Source organism: Acinonyx jubatus, chromosome A3 (assembly GCF_027475565.1).
Source record: "Acinonyx jubatus isolate Ajub_Pintada_27869175 chromosome A3, VMU_Ajub_asm_v1.0, whole genome shotgun sequence".
NCBI lineage: Eukaryota > Metazoa > Chordata > Mammalia > Carnivora > Felidae > Acinonyx > Acinonyx jubatus.
The window spans coordinates 113,305,650-113,323,964 of record NC_069388.1 but is presented as its reverse complement, the minus strand read 5'-3'; the positions used below and the strand labels follow the sequence as shown (position 1 = coordinate 113,323,964).

The following is an 18,315-nucleotide window of genomic DNA, read 5'->3' as shown; positions in this document are numbered from 1 at the left end:
TGGCCTACATTCTTGGCGGGGGGAGGGAAGGAGGGTCATCTCCATCTGGACGAATGCGTTCTCCATGTTTGTGCTGTGGTAATTGTGTGCCAGACACTGAGTCCCAAAGAAGCAAAGAGACAAATCTTTTTCCTATAGAACTGACAGCCTCAAGGGATGATGGAAAAGCACACAACAAGGGGAACACTTGACCTTGGGCTGCTCATTTCAGTGTTCTGAGCCTCAGTTTCCTCATCTTTCAAAGAAGGAGGTAGGGCTCGAGACTGACAGAGGTCCCCTCCAGCTCGGATAGCTCAAATTCTATTGTGCTCACTCCTGCATTCTATGATTTCCTTCTTTGGTTGGAGGGGAAAGCTTTTAAACAGCTTACTAGTTTGAAACATTTTATCCTCACTAGATTTCTTTAGGCAGTAGAATGTGGATTCTGGGTCCACTTTCCCATTTTCTTTTCAAGCTGAATGATTGCTTTAGGTTGACTGTTAACAAAATGGGGTCAAAGTCATCATTTCATTCCACAAGGTTTCTAATTCTCCAAGTGAACTGGCATGCTCCCCTTTTCACATAAGGGAAAAGCAAAGCCCTGAAGTGGGGAGGGCTGAATGCACAGTGGAAAGAAATGGCAGTGTTTGCGTAAATCACTTAGAAGCAAATTAACCTCCCCAAACATATGGATTGGTTCAACAACCTTGGCTGTTATCTCGGATTCATTCTCAAATGCTAATGAACAGCTCTTCTTGACACTGGAAATGAGCAACAGCTTTAGTTTTTCACAAATAGGCTTGACAAAAAGAATGCAAAAAAAAAAAAAAAAACAAAACAAACAAACAAACAAAAAAAACCTCTTGAGATGCATGGCTGTTCAAATTGTAACCTCCAGAAGGGTAGAGACTGGGGTGGTCTGTGGGGTTGTTGGCATCCTCATGGCATAGGAGTGAACTCAGCAGGGTCTTCAGTCTTCCTAACTGATGTGCCTGGGTCAAATAACTGAAAACCCCAGCAGATTCCTTCTAGTGACTACCATCACATCACTATTTGGAATTTTGGCTTTCCAATCTGTAAAACGTGGTGGGTCATGGTGATCTTTGGGGAACCTGATTCTATGACACTCCAGTAATTCATTTGCTCCTGAAAGTGATGGTCCTTTTGTCCCCTAGCATTGATTTCTAGCTCTGATGTGTCCCTCACCTGTGTAGGTCTCTATGACAGTGACATCTTCCACACAACATACAGTTTTGCTCACACCTATTGAAGCCAGTCTCAGAGTCTTTATCCTAGTTCCAAGCACAGTGCCTGGCCTATGGTTAAATGCCTAATTAACATTGTCTGAATAGATGCAACTCAAAGAGGCTAAATAAAATGTATGAATTGGGGTGTTTATAAGTCATTGAGCTTGTTAACACTAGAAGGTAGTCTTTGAATCATGGTTCTTGGACCATATAATAAACAGCAATTCCTGCCCTGTCCTCCCACACAGATACAATCTCATAGTGGCCATTCCAGGCCCCCAACTGCTCCACCTCATTTTGAACTGTCCTGCCCCTTGGTCTTTGCTTAAATCCTTCCAATAGTTGGGAATAACTTCCAACATATCCCCTTTCTCCTTGCTGAAATTCTACCCATCCTTCAAGGCCTCACTCAATGCCATGTCCTCTATAAAGTCTAAGCCTGACTCTATGAGTCAGAAAGTCAAGATTGTTTTCTTTCTCTGTCCTCTGATCAGACTTTGACCTGATATTATATTTTATTTGGGCTCTTATCCCAGCCCTTGAAATAATAGTGTTGTTAGTACCTATCTCTGTCCAGCCTTGCCCTGCCCACTCCTTGTTATGTGCCTCTGGGTTCCTCCTGTGGCTCCAACAGAGCCTTATGTACAGTGATTGTTTATGAAGCATGCCCAGCTAGGTGGCAAAGGCTCTGATGCTCCCAGGGAATCATGTGCATTCAGCAGAGCTGCCAAAAGTCCTGGGGCCAGCTGCTGTGGAGCATCCATCAGGACAAGCAGCTGGGCAGGTAAGGCCAGCATCGAGGCCCTGTGCTGAGGGGTGGGCCATCCTTACTTGGCATAAGCTTTCTCCAGCAGGCAGGGCCAAAACTCTTGGTTGTTGTTGCGAGGATGCACAAAGAGATATTCCCTGTTGAGGACAGGCAGGCGATCATCAACCACCACTTCAACCCACTGGCCACACTGCCAAAACTAGAAGAGAGATGAATATATGCCTTAGTAGAGCTGCGGCAGAAGGGAGCTCCAGGACCCCTGACCCATGCCAAACAATAACCACTGTCACCACACAACCTCCCCAGTATAACAACAAACTCTATCCAGAACAAAATCCCAGCCGAGGTCAGTGGACAGGGGCCTGGCATGTCGACTTCACTGGACGGATGAGTCACAGGCCAAGTGAGTCAAAGAAAAGACATGCTGAGAGGAAAGAGACTTGGGTTTTTGTTTGACTTTGCTACTAACTCTGGCCTCACTTTGGCGGGTCCTTTATGAGCTTCAGACACACAGGAGACTCTCCAAGTATATCTTGGGCACAATAGGGCAACACAGGGAACAGTTGCTGAATAACAAGGAGAATGGTAGATACAGAGTATTGTAACGGGGGACAGGAGAGCCTACCAGGGGCTAAAGGCTTGAGGGAGGCGGCAGGATTTAAGCAGGTGGCAAGGAGGTAGGAAAGGCATCCCAGATGGCAAGGACAGTGTGGGCAAAGGCCCAGAGGCCAAATGATGAAGATTGCTCTGGAGGACTGAGCAGTGAGAGCCTCGCTCTGGCCTTCCTCAGCTCATGTGAAGATGTCCTGCCATCAGAGTAGCAGAAATCAAACTGGCTAGCACTGCTACTGCTAAGAGCACAAATGAACCAGATGTTTCTCTCCAAAACAGACTGCTTTAATCTTCAGTGTTCAACTCTTAATGGTTCACCCGGGGACATGACCAAATGAGGAAAATTCATAACAAAGCCAGCCTTTTGGAGTTTCTTGGCTGGTCTCCCCTGTGCTGGATAAGCAGCAGAGCTTCCAGCTTCAGGCTTGAGTCTTGATGAAGGCAAGCCTATGACAGGTGGGCTCAGAGTAAAGCTGGGTGGATGTGATCTATCATCTGCTTGGCAGTGACGGGAAGCCATCCACATGGCTTTTTCCACATCTGGGTGTCACAGATGTTGGGCTGTTTCATCCAGCTAAGGATGTACTTCACAGTAGAGGAGACTGAGACAGAGATGTCAGTGGAGACAAAGCAAAGAAGATGTTTTCACGGTCATTAGTGAACTCAGTGCACTGAAGCTGGTTCCGGCACAGCTGTGGATTTGTGTCCCTACTGCAGTAAAATGTGTAGACAGGTGAGGTTAAAAGCCAACAGGGGTGTTACTAGGAGGAAGGTCATGAAATATGTTTGGCACACCAAGGAAAGCTAGAAGTGGGGTACTGGAAAAAGAGCCTGATCTGGATTTGGGGTTTAACTGGATAGCAAATGTAGTAGACAGTGGCCAGTTAGTGGAACTGTGCTTGAATACTGGTTTTACCTTTAGTTACCTGAGCAATAGATGTTGGGTAAGACACTGAATTCTCTGGGTATCAGTTTCCTTATCTGTCAAGTGGTGGTAAAGTATGAACTTCCTCATAGGGCTGTGATTGGGATCTGATGATATTGTGAAAGTAAGATCAGTTTTGAAAGTAGTAACTATTTTTCAATAGCTTCTTTCAGGACCTTGGATAGTGCCTGGTGCAGCGTAGACTGGGATGAGTCCTGGCTTGAATGAGCTTCTCTGCTTGGTTCTCCCTTAGAATTCACCTTCACCCCAATATTCCCACATGAGTAATGCTGACCAAACTTGCTCTCCTTATACAAAGGGAACACCAGATAAGATCATTGTTTCCAGAAAGGATGCAAATGGTCAAGAATGAGGTCACCAATCTGCATTTCCTGGTTCACCTCTACTTGAGGAGGGCTGGCATCTGAATAGTGTCTGGACCCTCCGAGAAGCATGCTGGTGCCATTTTGCCAACACCCAGGTGTCAGAGGGAAGACAGAAATATTTTGAGCAAAGTAGCCATGTTGCCTGGGCACTGGGCTCTTTCCAGAAAGCAGTGCCAAGTTCAGAGTGATAAGAAGAGAGGCACAGAAATCAATACCTCAGCTGTTTCTGGAGAATTGTGGAACTTTCTCACCATTCAGAAGGGCAAAGAGTGTCCTGCTTGTGCCTCAGTTTCTCCTAACTACCTGTTACTACCAACACTGGCAGTCTAAGGTGAGCTCAGACAGTAAACCTTGCATCTTCTAGCTCACTCCTTAGTCAGATCCTTGGACCACCAGGATAGGCATCACCTGGGAACTTGTTAGAAGACCTAGTATGCAATTAGTTGGACTTTAGGAAGAGAATACAAAGTAAAGGAGGACACCCAGAAAAAAATGAAGGGAAATTTAGCTGAGCAGAAAAAGGAGTAAAGTCTTCAGAATGAAAGGGCTCAATGAATTCCAGCCAAGATTAGTTTCAAAAAGGCACACATCTGGGCATACTTCAGAGAAATTTCTGAACACCAAGGAGAGAGAGAAAGTACCTCTTATAAACTTGAAAGAACATGTTGCATACAAAGCCAAAAGCATAGATTGACATTGGATTTTTCTTCTGCAACATTGGAAGCTGTAAGACAAAGAAATAATGTTTACAGACTCTTGAGGAAAGGGAATGTGATCCAAGAATCTCAAACCCAACTGACATATCATTCTTAAGCAAGGGCAAGTGAAAATACTCATGTGATCAGAGGAAATTATTCAAGGAACTACTACCTAATGAGGATGAAATTAGAACAAGGGGAAATAAGATAAGGGGAAATGAAGGGTGAAAGAAACAATGGTGAGCAAGGAGTTTAAAATATACTTTTATAAAAGTATATTTATAGAAATATGGAAGTGAAATTGATAAGGAACAGATGAACAAAGAGAACAGAAAAATGTAAATAACAGGAAGCTGAATTAGCAATATGAGCATCAGATAGAGAAGAATTCAAAGCCCAACACATTAAACACAATAAAGAGTGATATTGTGTGAGCTTTATTCCAACAAGCAGATAGCAAGAACATAAAACTTTGGGCACCATAGAATAAAACAGGAAAAGGTTAAAGCTAAAACATCTGAAAACATAAGAAGGACGCTCCAAGGTATAACTCTGGGGAAGAAATTCAATTCACCTCTTTTAGAATTTGACAAATCAAGCAGACAAAAGTTAAGTCAAGATAAAAAAAGTTAACTGGAGACACAACAATCTGCAAATCAGAAATCTTGACTCCATATGTAAAACCTCTGATCACTGGATATTCTTCTCATATGTCCATGAAGCATTTGCAAAAATTGTTGTAGATTTGGCCATGAATAAAATTTTAATAATTTCCCCAAATGTAGAGATTTTATGAATATTCTCTGATCATAGTTTAATAAATAGAATATAAACTGTAACCAAAGCTTAATCAAAACTAAAAGTACATTGCATTAAAGTTAATAAAAGACATTTTATATCAAAACCTGTAAATAGATAATATCTCATATAAAAATTTATGGTTTTAAAAGTTTTCATTATTAAACAAAAAAGACAGAAAAGTGTACAGTTTCAGAAAACAAACAAAAAACAATAAAATTAGCAGAAAGTAAACAGTACTTAATAAAAATAAATTGAAATTAGTTATATAGAAAACAAAACTCCAAAAGAAAAACAGAATAATGAAAATCAAAGGTTGATTTGTTCAAAAACCAATAAACAGATTGCTTTGGTTAAGAAAACCTGTATTATGAAGAAAAGGAAAAACAAAAACATAGCACAGGGATTGATAAAGTGGATTTAACCATAGATTAGAAGAAATTAAGTGAATTTTCAGACAATCACATAAGCAAATTTTGGGCAATAAATTTGGTCTGAGAGAAGTAATAGTTGGTTTTCCTGGCAAAAAAAATTTCAAGATTAACCCCAGAAGAAATAAGAGACACAAACATTTTAATAGCTGTTGAACACATTGGAAGAGTAAAAGAAATCATGTTGAAAAAGGAAGTGGTTCCAGATCTTTTAACTATTGTCTATTTTACTTTCAAAGATCAGATAATCCATGATTAACAACCATTGTTCAAATTATTTCAGATCAAGATATGCAAAGCTCAGTAGGTTCATTTAAAAAAGCCAACATAACTCAAACATGGTAAAAACAACAACTAAAAACCAATTCTACATGTGATATAGATGCAAAAATTCTAATAACATTTTTAGCAAATTGAATCCCACAGTGCATTAAAACAATGGCACACCAGGAGAAAACATCACTAAAACCAGGAAAAGGCAGGACTTTATTCTTGTCACTCTTATTCAAAATTGCAAACTTCTAACTAATGGGACAAGGACAAAGGGCAAAGTAAGTTCTATAAATAATAAAAGTAGTGACAAAATTATCTTTATTTGCAGAGAATATTCATTAACTAAAAAATCCAGACTCTACTAAAGAAAAAAAAAATTGGAACTAATTAAGGAATTTGGTAAGGTGGCTAGATACAATTTAGTATTTAGTAAGGAGTGGCTTTCCTCTTACCAGCAACATCTAGATAGAAATGAGGGGGGTGCCTGGGTGGCTTAGTCTATTGAGTGGGCTGACTGGCTTAGGTCATGATCTCACGGTTCAGGAGTTCGAGCCCCACATTGGGCTCTGTGCTGACAGCTCAGAGCCTGGAGCCTGCTTCAGATTCTGTGTGTCTCTCTCTCTCTCTGTCCCTCCCCTGTTCACACTCTGTCTCTGTCTCTCTCAAAAATGAATAAACATTAAAAAAAATGAAATGAGGGGGAAATCTCATTCACATTGGCTGCAAAATTGTAAAATATTTGAGAATACATTTAACAAGAAGGGTGTGACACCAATGTGGAAGCATAGCTATAACATTTTATTGAAGGGCATAAAACTAGTTCTGAATGAATAGAAAGATATACCATGTTTCTGGAAAGGAATAATTAAAATAATAAAAGTGTAATGTTTCCAAATAAATACATACATTTAATGCTACTCCACTCTGCATCACAGAGTGCCTTTTCTTTTTAATTAGACACAATGATTTTAAAATTCTCATCAAAGAATAAAAGCGCAGGAATTACCAAGATATTTTTGAGGAAAGAACAACGAATAAGGAAGGAAAACTTACTCTGCCAGATGTTGCGACTTACTCTACAGCTACTGTAATCAAAATAGCAAGATACAGCACAGGAATCAACACAGACAAAAGCTCTATGATGTGCAGGGTTCTTGATTAATGACTTTTTTTTTTTTTTTTGCTAAGTGTTTCTGCTATTTCTTTTTATTTGTTTACATGAAAACGTTTTAACTCCCAGCTCTCCCATGTGCTGCCAGACCTTGAGCTCAAATCCTTTCTTAGAGGTACGCAAAGTAACTAACGCACGGGTGAGCCTTCCATTGTAGGCTAGCAGACCATGAGAATAGTCAAGATACTCGCCTGCCTGTGCTCACAGAGAACCTAGGTGAGAAGTGTCCCAGTGGTGCACATACCCGGAAACGGAAGATCCCTGCGTAGTGGCATGAAAAGCTTTGGTCCATCAGGATCTTCTGCAGGTGCTGTGGGTTTTGTGTCAAGGAGCCCAGTGCTGCCAGGAACCAGCAATCTCCTGTGAGGGGACGGAAGCCATGAGAGGTCTACTGAACACATCTGGAAGCCCCACTCCACACATTTCGTGGGTCTTTGTCACCAGAATCCATACACCGTCTTCTGAATAATACATTCCTTTTCTGCCTGGGAGAGGAGAACTGGGGAAGGGTTCACTGGGGCCAGTTCCAAGCAAGACAGAGAAGGAGCTGGTGATGATGTGGGGTAGGGGTGATGGGAGTTGGGGTGGCTATGAGGAAGGTAAAAAGGGATGGGGAGGGGGATGGTGATGGTGAGGGAAGTCAAGAGAGCCCCATCCAGGAGTGCCTGGGTAGCTTACTCGGTTAAGTGACTGACTCTTGATTTCAGCTCAAGTCATGATCTCAGGGTTCATGGGTTCGAGCCCCACCTCAAGCTCTGCATGGACAGTGCAGGAGCCTGCTTGGGATTCTCTCTGTCTCCCGCTGTCTGCCCCTCTCCTGCTTACATGCGCACTCTCTCAAAATAAATAAATAAACTTAAAAAAAAACTAAAAGTGAGCCCTAGCCAGGCCTCAGCAGGGTTGTTGGGACAACCTGCCTCTGATTCGCATCTTGCCAGAGCTGCCCAGAGCTGAAGTTACAGGAAATCTTGTTGCCAGTGTGAACAGTCCATCCACACAGCACCAAGGGTGCCGACCTTGCCTCCTCAGAAGCTGGGGTAGAAATCTGTGGGTCTGGGTGGGCACCTCCTTCTGTCCCTCCCTACCTGGAGGCTGACTTCAGGCTGTCTGCCCTGATCCAGGGCCAGGAGGAAAGACGTTGAGTCCTTACCGGCCTCTCCTTGTTGGATGTCAAATCTGCTTGCACCTTCCAGGATGAAGTGAGGTTCTGATTTACCCTCTAATATATCCTTAGGCAAGAGGGAGAAAAGCCATGAGCATCTTTCATTCCTCTGTGTCCCCAAGTGGTACCCAAGACATCACTCACTTTGTCTTTGAGGGGTAGAGGTTAATTCTTAAACAGGTGCTTAAAATCCGAGTTAGAAAAGTTCCCCTCATTCTTCAGGTTTGATTGCTATCAGGAAGGCAGATGTCAAAGGGGAATATACATAACTGACAAGACAGGCAATAAATGTACAAGCAAAATGCAGGAAAAGATAAACATAAATAAAGGCTCAGGATCCTTACATCAAATAGTCAGCCATCCTAGTCCCAACTAGCTGTGTTGTAGTAACAGGTTATAAACAAACAAACAAAAAGATACATTTGTTAGAGGACCCTTTTATAAACATAATAAAGCATTCATTGTGACATGTCCTCTCTCAGCAGTAGGGCATTCTAGGCTCCAAGTTCGAGTCCAGCCACACGCTCTACCGGATGCAAGATGTGTTACTCCGACCTTTGTCCACTGAGGGCTAACTCACAAACTGATTCTAGAAGACCCCAGGTCCCTTGTCTTGGGTACTGTTACTTGGAGCCCAGTCGTGCCCCAACCTCTAACACACAGAGCGCGTGGCAACCACAGAAAGGGGTTTGAGAGAGGACTCTGTAGTGCTGCAATATCTAGGGAGAATTTGGGGAACTCCCAGCAGACACAAGGATTGTGAGAGTTCTGGAAGGGGCTCCCATGGGTCAAGGAGCCCCAGGGAGCCCCCAGGTTTTCCCTACTGGAAGTCTGCAGGATTACCCTCAGCACCCTCTCTGTGCAACTGTCCCCAGATTTCTACTGCATTTGCATACTTTGGTCATTGTTCCTGTATCATTTCTTTTCACATTGACGAATAAGTCCCCCCAGAGAACAGGCCTGCAAAGTGGAAGTGGATTTATTTGCTCAACAGCCATGAATATACAGAGTCCTGTGCTTTGAGAGACCTGTCGGCCCTTCAGAAACTGCCAGTTTCCTGGTGGAGATGCCAAGAGGCAAACAAAGGTGTGCAGGTCTGCAAACACCTCAGCCCGGTTTGTGTGGGAGGGGTAATTGCCTCACTAAACCTGTTCCCACTACCTTCTCTACAAATAACTGGCCGTCTCACATTCACCAGGAGAGGTGCACTCAGGCTCAGACCCTCCCCGGGTAGAGGCACCAAGCTGGCCTGCCCTTTCCCCACATCTGGGCTCCAAGCTGGGCAGCTAAGTACCCATATCTGGGGGGATGCAGGGACCTCCCCCAACACAAGCCAGCAGCACAGAACTCTTTGCAGGGCCATGGAGGGAGTGAGTGTCCCGGTTCCAGGACAACTCCAGGCACTTCACCCAGCTGTCCCCAGCCCTTCTACTGTGGAAAGGAGGTAAAGATCTCACTAGCATTTGCTGTCACTGAGCAGATGCTTAAGATCTTCCACTCACAGGAATTAAAGAGACAGGAGGCCAGTGGGCTTGGATGGGGAACAAAGATAGCTTTGCTCAACTTTCCTGACCTGCCCGAAGCCCCAGCTCTCCTCTGCTGTTTGCTCTGGTTTTCCCTGCAGTGTGACTGCAGAAGGGGGGTGGGCGTGCTGAAAGTCATGGAGACAGACCCAGGGTGGAACCCTGCCCTGCCTTCTCCCTGGGTGACCTTGAACCACTTCCTTATCTGAGCCTCAGTTTCCTCATGTGTGAAAGGGAGACTCCGGTGGCAAAGCCATTGAGGCACTGACTACCTTGCTGAGGTCCAGGGGCTTTATTCACCCATCGTCTCCCACTAGCCTTGCTAAGCAGGAGTTTTTCCACCTAACAGATGAGGAAGGATGTGGATCCTTGGGACATTGGACAAGGTACATGTTCAATAAATATTGATTCCCTTCTGTAATATTTGCAAAATTCAAAAGGCCATACTCACAGACAAACCCAGAGCCTCAAATGCATTCATTGTTAAACATGATAGAAAAAAAACATGAATTAAACAATCAACTCATAGATGTTAGAAAGACAAAAAGAGCCTCAAATAGAGGCAGAAAAAAATGATAAAAGACAATTAGTGAATTCTAAAATAGAAAAACAGCAAGACCAATAAAGCAAGTAACTCGCTCCATTTGGGGAAAAAGGTTTACATAGACCCAACCTTTAACAAATATGGTAGGGAAACCCAACTAAAATTAGAAATAAAAATGAGATTTCAGCAATACAAAAACATGACGTAAAATTCTATACTAATCAATTTAAAAATAGTGATGATTATCCGACTAAAATTAGCATGGCCAAAAATGATTCAAGTTAGTCAGTAAACTTTAAAAGATAACTTTGCAATAGTATTTTCAAATGATCAAAGAATATCTCCCTGACAGCTCTGTGAAGGCTTTCAAGTACACAGGATTTCCTGGGGAGTTCTCTCACACTTTCAGGGAATAGACCATTCTTGTATCACTTACAGTTTCAGCGAAAAGAAAGAAAGGGAAGGAAGGGAAGGAAGAAAAATCCTGCCACCATTTATTTTAAGAAGCCAGCATAGCCTGGGACAGTGAAAGCACAAGAACATACACACATTATAGACTGATTTCACTTATGAAATATACCAAAATAAAACACATGGCAAATGAATGAGCAAGAAATTATTAAGACTAACCCACTATAATCAAGCAGGGTTTGCCCTAGAAATGAAGGACGCTGATTTTGTATCAGGATATATAATAATATAAAATAGCATTTACATGCACCAAAGGAAAAACAATTTATATCCTTCTAATGAATGCCACACAGGCATTTAATAAATGCACAACTTTCTCTGATTTACCAAAATGTTAAAAATTAAAATAAAAAAATTGTAGTTAATTAGGAACAGAAAACTATTTTCATGCTATGAAAATTAAATGGCAATTATTGCAAATCAATATTCAACATAAAGTTTACTGGCAAACACTGGAATTGTCTTCATCAATGTTGGGCACAAGACCAGCATCTATATCTCCTATCCTCTGAGCTGCCCATTCCTTCCCCACCCTGGGCTTTAGAGAGGTGCTCGATGATCTAAAAAGTGCAGAGGTAGGAAGAGATGGAAATTACACCCAGAAGCATTTTAGCCTGCTGGGCTGATTTGCTGAGAGAATAGGTAAAGATGAATGGATAAAGAAGATGTGATACACACACACACACACACACACACACACACACACACACACACAATGGAATATTACTCGGCAATAAAAAAGAATGAAACCTTGCCATTTGCAATGACATCAACGAAGCTAGAGTATATTATGCTAAGCAAAATAAGTCAGAGAAAGAAAATACCATATGATTTCACTCATATGTGGAATTTAAAAAGCAAAACAAATGATCATAGGGAAAAAAAGAGAGGCAAACCAAGAAACAGAGGATTAAGGCGTGCACTTGTGATGAGCGCTGGGTGTTGTAGGGAAGTGTTCAATCACTAAATTGTACACCTGAAGCTAATATTATGCTATGCCAACTAACTGGAATTTAAATTAAAACTTAAAAAGAAAAAAGATGACTGGGAAGATGGCAATGTCTGCAGGCATCACCAGGTGGGATAGGCACACCAGGACAGTGAAGTGTGACAAGACTGGCAAGTAGTAGTCTACACCCTGAGTGTGACTCAGAATCACCTGAGACCTTCGCTGCCCTGGAGGCTGCTGGCTGCTGCCTCTCACAGCCTGGATTTAGTAGGTTAACTGGAGGTAGTGTTCAGCATTTACACAGTCCAGAAGATTCTGAAGCCCTGCCAGGGAAAGGGGGCAGGTTCAGGGAAGCTGAGCAATTTGATTACAGATCTGCAGGGAGAGGGCTGTGAACCAGGCAATGTGGCTCCATAGTGCTCAGATCTCTCCCCCGCCCCCAGACCACGCATGCAGATAGGGGCTTCTTGATGTCCGTGTTCTCTGATTCTGCGAGAGGGGCCCTCTGGAGGGTCTGAAACATCATTTGTACTGAAGAAAGGTGTGCTGGTTAATTTTATAACTTGACTGTGTCAAGGGGTCCCCAGATATTTAGCTAAACATTAGTTCTAAGTATGTCTGTGTTTCCAGATGAGATTAACATTTATTTGAATTGAGTTCAATAAAGCAGATTTCTGATCCCTGTGTGAATAAGCACCATCCAATCCACTGAGGACCTGAATAAAACAAAAGGTAGAGGGAGAATTTGCTCTTTCTCTGCCTGATTGATATGGGTAATATCCTATAGGATATATAGATATATAATAGATACAGACACACACACACACACACACACACACACACACACACACCCTATTGTTTCTGTTTTTTTTGGAGAACCCTAATACAGAAGCCATCAGCAATAGTCATACTAAGTAATCTTCCCAACTTCTACACTGTGAAGTCCTTTCTCGAGGCAAATTTTGGGACAATCTATGTTATCTTATGGATGCCAGAAGCACATATAATTCAAGAACCCCTGGAATCTTAACAAATACCCTCTGTGAAGTGGTACCAAACCAGGCATTCTCCTGCAATCGCTTCTGGAGGGGTGTCTTCCAATGCAACATCACTTGCTATGTTTTGGAGTGATTCCTGCAATCATTTTGAAGGCTGCTGTTAGATGAGGGAACATCAGGGTCAGCATGTTGGCATTCAGACACAGGCTAAATATATCATTCAGAGGGTGGGCAGAGGTCAGCCTGGGCCAGGTGACAGAGTCACTCCCTTTACTATTTTTGCTAGAGAGCTTTGTTTTATTGGCATCAAAGTTCTTTGGCTCGATGGCATTTGTTTGCTGGCAGGTTTACCTTGTCACCTTCTGTTACCTGTTGCCTTCATAACCTACACTTCTGTGTCTACTTTGTTAACACTTTCCTTTTCTGAAGAACTCATTTGGGACCTAAGGTAAATCATTTCTAGTGAACAATCCTTTCAGAAACTCCACTCCACTTAAAAGATCAAAGTTGTTACCCGGGTAGGTGATACTGCATTTTGGGATGGCCACAGGCCAGGATCCACAACAGGGCTGGGTCCTGAGCTCTGAGCACCCATCAGACAACATGTTTCAGGCCCACAGCCATTCTTCAGTTGAGAAGCAAAATTATTCTCCCAAAGTATGGGGTCCAAGATGAAATTGCCATCTCTCAATCTGATACACATTGGTGACCCTGCTGTGAAGAATTGTATCTATATTTCTGTGCTGTCCAATATGGTAGCCACAAATCATATGTGGCTACTTTAAATGAGATTAAGGGGTCCCTGGGTGGCTCAGTTGGTTAAGTGTCCAACTCTTGGTTTCAGCTTGGGTCATGATCTTGTGGTTCGTGGGTTCGAGCCCCGCGTCGTGCTCTGTGTTCACAGCACGGAGCCTGCTTGGGATTCTCTCTCTCCCTCTCTCTCTTCCCTTCCCCTGCTCGCTGATGCTCTCTCTCTCTCTCTCTCTCTCTCTCTCAAAATAAATAAATAAACTTTCAAAAACTTTAAAAATAAATAAATAAATAAGATTAAAATTTTGATCCCTCAGTTGCATTGGCCACATTGGAAGTACCAATAGCCACTTATGACTAATGGCTGTTGTACTGAACGGTACCAAAAGAACCTTTCTATCATCATGGAAAGTTCTCCTGGACAATGCTCATCTACTGAACAAAGATAATAATATGATCTACTCACAGGGCTATTACGGTAATTAAATGAAATGAAATGTCATATGTAAAGTGCTTAGATTCATACTTATTGCATGTACATACTTGATAAATGGGATTTAGCATTATTTATGGAATTAAAATTCTAAAAGGAAGCACTCTAGCACCAACTTTCATTCAGGAAATATCAAATAGATACACCATATACAAGTCTAATTCTCAGCATTGTCTCTTGCTGACATGGGGTGGGGGGTGTAGGCAGTGCAGAGGCTCATGAGGAGTTGGGTCTCCTCAGTGCCATTTGGTCAGTGCAGGGTCACAGGCTGTTGCAGAACCTGACTGACTGCCACTGGGGGGGGGGGATGTGAGAAGTGGGGTGGAAATTTCTAAACAAAGAGAAGCTGAATGAAGCAAGATATGAAGGAGCTTCTACTTCAAAGTTCCAGCAGCAAAATGGATTAGGTTGATTGTTAGAGGGAGAGCAAGAAGGAAGGAGGGAAGGAGAGAGAGGAACGGGGGAGGGGGGGAGAGGGGGAGAGAGGGGGAGGAGGGAGGGAGAGAGGGAGAGAGAAGATATTATGGGACATTAAACAACCTTTCTGTGCCAGGCATAGAAAGCTGAGTTTAGTTGTATGCCAACTCTTAGTCACTCTTAGTGAATCTACCAAGACCAGGTGAGTATTCAAGGTAGAATGATATCCATGATGGTTTAGCACTTGCTTAGAATACGGAGCTTCCCCATTGTCCTTCCAAGCCTTGAATATGGAGATGGCCTCAGGAGACTTGGTGCCACCTCAGCCATTATACAGGTGAACTTAATTTAAGGAGTGCCAGCCATACCTCTGGACAGTGACTGGGCAAGCTCTAGAGTGGGAGGCAACCTTCTGAAAGTGGTGACAGGCAGCGGAACATGAGAAGAAATTCTCTCCACACTCCCTGTCAGCCCCCCTTAGGACCTTAAATGGTTTCATCTGACCTACATTTCTCTCTAAATGTGTTTGCTGAAATTAGCTGAGGGCTGGTGCTGGCTGGACTGTGAAAACCCATGGATCCAAAAGGACAGCCCCTGAGGCTGCTACCCTATGCCATCCCTCCCAAATTAATTATAGCAACAATAGCTAGTGTTTAGTAAGTGTTTGCAATGTGCTAGACTCTAAATATTGTCTTCATTTATTCCTTAAAATAATCATGTGACGTACAGGTACAACATTTCATTCTTACCTCATTCTTTTTCTCCTAAAAAATGGAAAGCAGGACACAACACAGAGATTGATTCCTGGTTACCTAGATGAACTAGGAGTCTGTTGGTGCACAAAATATTATTTGTAGCAAATAGGAAATCAGAACACAACATGAGCTTACAATGAGGCCTTATGGAGACAATATAGTGTGATAGGAGTACAGGTCTTGGAGATAGACTCTAGGGTTCAAATTCCAGCTCTACCATTTTGGGCATGTTACTTAACTCTTTCTATTTCTCCTCTGTAAAGTGGGGTTAATAATAGTACCTCCTTATAACATTACTGTGAGGATTCAATGAGTCAAAGGACCTAAAGTTGGACCTACCATATGGTCAGCACTATGTAAGTGTTGGCCATTCCAACTAGGATTGAACTACACTGGCCATGGCTCCTCGTCCAAGGCTCTTCTCAGGCACAACTATAAGCTGTGGCACTTGAGGATGTCACCATGTGGAAAGGGTGAATTCAGTGGCTTTCTTGTCTACCATTCTACCTGTTAAACCAGTCAACCTACGGAATCTCAGCTGCACATATGGAGCTTGAAACCCATGTCAGGGGCCTGTAGATAAAGTCATTCCTTCATCCATTCACTCACTCATTCATTCAAATCCTAACAGAGTCCTGTCGGGCACACAATCCCATGTGAAGGAAAGTGCAGCATATGGAAGCTGGACTGTCACCTTGTGCAAGTCACATCCCCTGTCTGAATCTGTTTTCTTCTCTATACACCTGGGAAAGAACAAAGGAGACAAAGTAGAACAGGACACATGGAAAACTCAGGAAAACACTATACAAATGTGGACACTGTGATGAGGGACACAAAGACATTTGTCTCAGCTTTTGGCTGAGGAGAAGAGTGGGAGTAGGACGTATCTTCCTCTATTTCAGGTTCCTGGAAGGATTCTGTGGAAGTCCTCTCACTTCTGTTTGCCTCAGTTTCTCCTTGCCCCCAAAAGATAAAATTTGAGATGTTGCTGAAATCAGATAGTAAGAAACTCTGAACCCTTCCTAAATAGAAATGTTATAAATTCTCCAACACTATAAATATGGTCTTGTATCTATTGCTCAGCACCTTGTAAAAAAGAAAAAAAAGAACATTTCTAAAAGAATCTCAGCTTCTAAAAATAACAAGGGGAAAAAATATATAACCCTTCCAAACTTTAAATAGAGTTCTCTGTTCTGCTCCCCTTCGGAGGGGAAGGCCAGAAGAGGATAATTTCTGGGGACTTACTGCCTCTGGCTGGTGAGATGGATCCTAGAAGCCTGAAGCACCACCATCTGATCCTGAGCCCCACCTGCGCCCTGCTCACACTTCCCTCTCCAAAACTACAAATCTGCCCCCTTGACATCAGAGCAAGTGTTGGTACCTCCAGAGTTTAATGTCTTATTTTATGTTATCAGAAAATATCCTTTTTGTATAGACTAAACTGGCTTTATTGAAAGTACTCAGGAGAGTGTTTGGCACTTAATCAGTGCTTGGTAACACTTGCTGATATCATAATCATTAGCTTACTAGACATTATCTTATTTTCTCTTGTTCTAGGTTCTGCTGGTTGCTTTTGGAAGCAAGAACAGGAAGATTGGCCTCAGGATCCTTAGAGTGGTCCTTACCTGGATTTTTTTCCCTAATGAGATTATGAGAATGGTCAGTGGGCTGAGAAATATTTCTTGGGAACGAATATAGTTTAGAAAAACCAACAGGGCTCATCTCGCCACAAGGTTGAGTTAGTGACCAACTACTGGCATAGGGATTTGAATGTTTCCCTGAAAGATCTTCCTAATTTGATGTCTAAAATTCTTTTATAAATGATCAAGCCTTTACAAGACTGACAATACATATATAAATGAGAGGGGTGAGGCAATTATTTAAATTCATCCTATTTTATCAGTGACTGACATGATATCTTCCCTTTGACTAAATTCTAACAGGGGAAAAGAAAAAAATAAAGACAGTGGTAACTGAAGAGAATAAAGAGTGATGAAGACTGACAGATGGGCTCAATTGTGGAGATGGAAGAGACCCTAGAGACCAACTACCACAATCTTCATACCCATGGTTTCCCATTTCTCAGATAAGAACACTGAATCATGCAATCTAGTGATGTGCTCAGTGTGAGAACTGGGTTAGAACCCAGGGGTCCTGGTTGCTGGTACAGGGTCCTTACATCCTACTGATGATACAACACTATAGCTAAGGGACCAGATAAATTTATCCTATTTGGTTTGGGCCACCCTTGAAAACCAAGTCACGTGCCCATCCTTCTTTCAGTAGGAGGTACCATGACAGGCAGTTGAGAGGGCCCAGGAGCTGGGTGTGTTTCTGGGGGGCTCACTCACCTTTGGCCGTCTCCACATCAGTCTGGAGAGGTTTTTTCCCTGGAGCAGCTGCAGACCTATGGAGGAAGTCTCCGCAGGGAAGGTCTCATCCTCAAACAGCAGACCTCTGCTTAGGCAATGATCCCGCAAGAAGTTGAAGTCTTGGCCCTTGAATTTGATGACAGGGGTCTTGGCTAGAGTCTCCTGGTTGTGTGCCATGACTCTCCTTAGAAGATGCCTAAGGCCTTTTCCTTCTGGTAAGAAAGAGAGATATTTTTAGGAATAAGCTGTCAAGTCCTTTGCATCATTAGATGTAAGCCTTGGAAAGGCACTCAGATGTCCTCCCACTACTTTACAAGCGAGGGGACTGAGACCCCGAAATGTTCTGTCCCCAGTGACACATCTAGTTGGTGGGTGATCCCAGACTAGAATCCAAGCATCCTCTTCCCAGTCCAATTTTCAATCCGCTCTACCGAAGAACTACTCAGTATGCTCTTATGTGCATGAGAGACTATGGGGGGTGTTTGTACATTAATGAACATTTATTGAGTGCTGACCTGGTGCCAGGCACTTTTCTGCATGCTGGCAATCCAAAGATAAATCCGACATGATCTTTATCCCTTAGGGGCTCATT

General features: G+C 42.7%; 1 protein-coding gene across 2 annotated transcripts in view; it reads right to left on the bottom strand.

Moving 5' to 3' along the window:
- CAPN13 (calpain 13) overlaps positions 1-18,315 on the bottom strand; it is an 80,845-nt gene that overhangs the window by 42,608 nt on the left and 19,922 nt on the right. For both annotated transcript variants that reach the window (XM_027077738.2, XM_053201046.1), the window contains exons 2-5: positions 17,703-17,935; positions 8,440-8,518; positions 7,534-7,649; positions 2,058-2,194 (exon numbers count right to left, since the gene is read on the bottom strand). In XM_027077738.2, coding sequence (XP_026933539.2) covers positions 2,058-2,194; positions 7,534-7,649; positions 8,440-8,518; positions 17,703-17,900 — 530 coding nt within the window. In that variant the 5' untranslated portion in view covers positions 17,901-17,935. The remainder of the gene's footprint in view (positions 1-2,057; positions 2,195-7,533; positions 7,650-8,439; positions 8,519-17,702; positions 17,936-18,315) is intronic.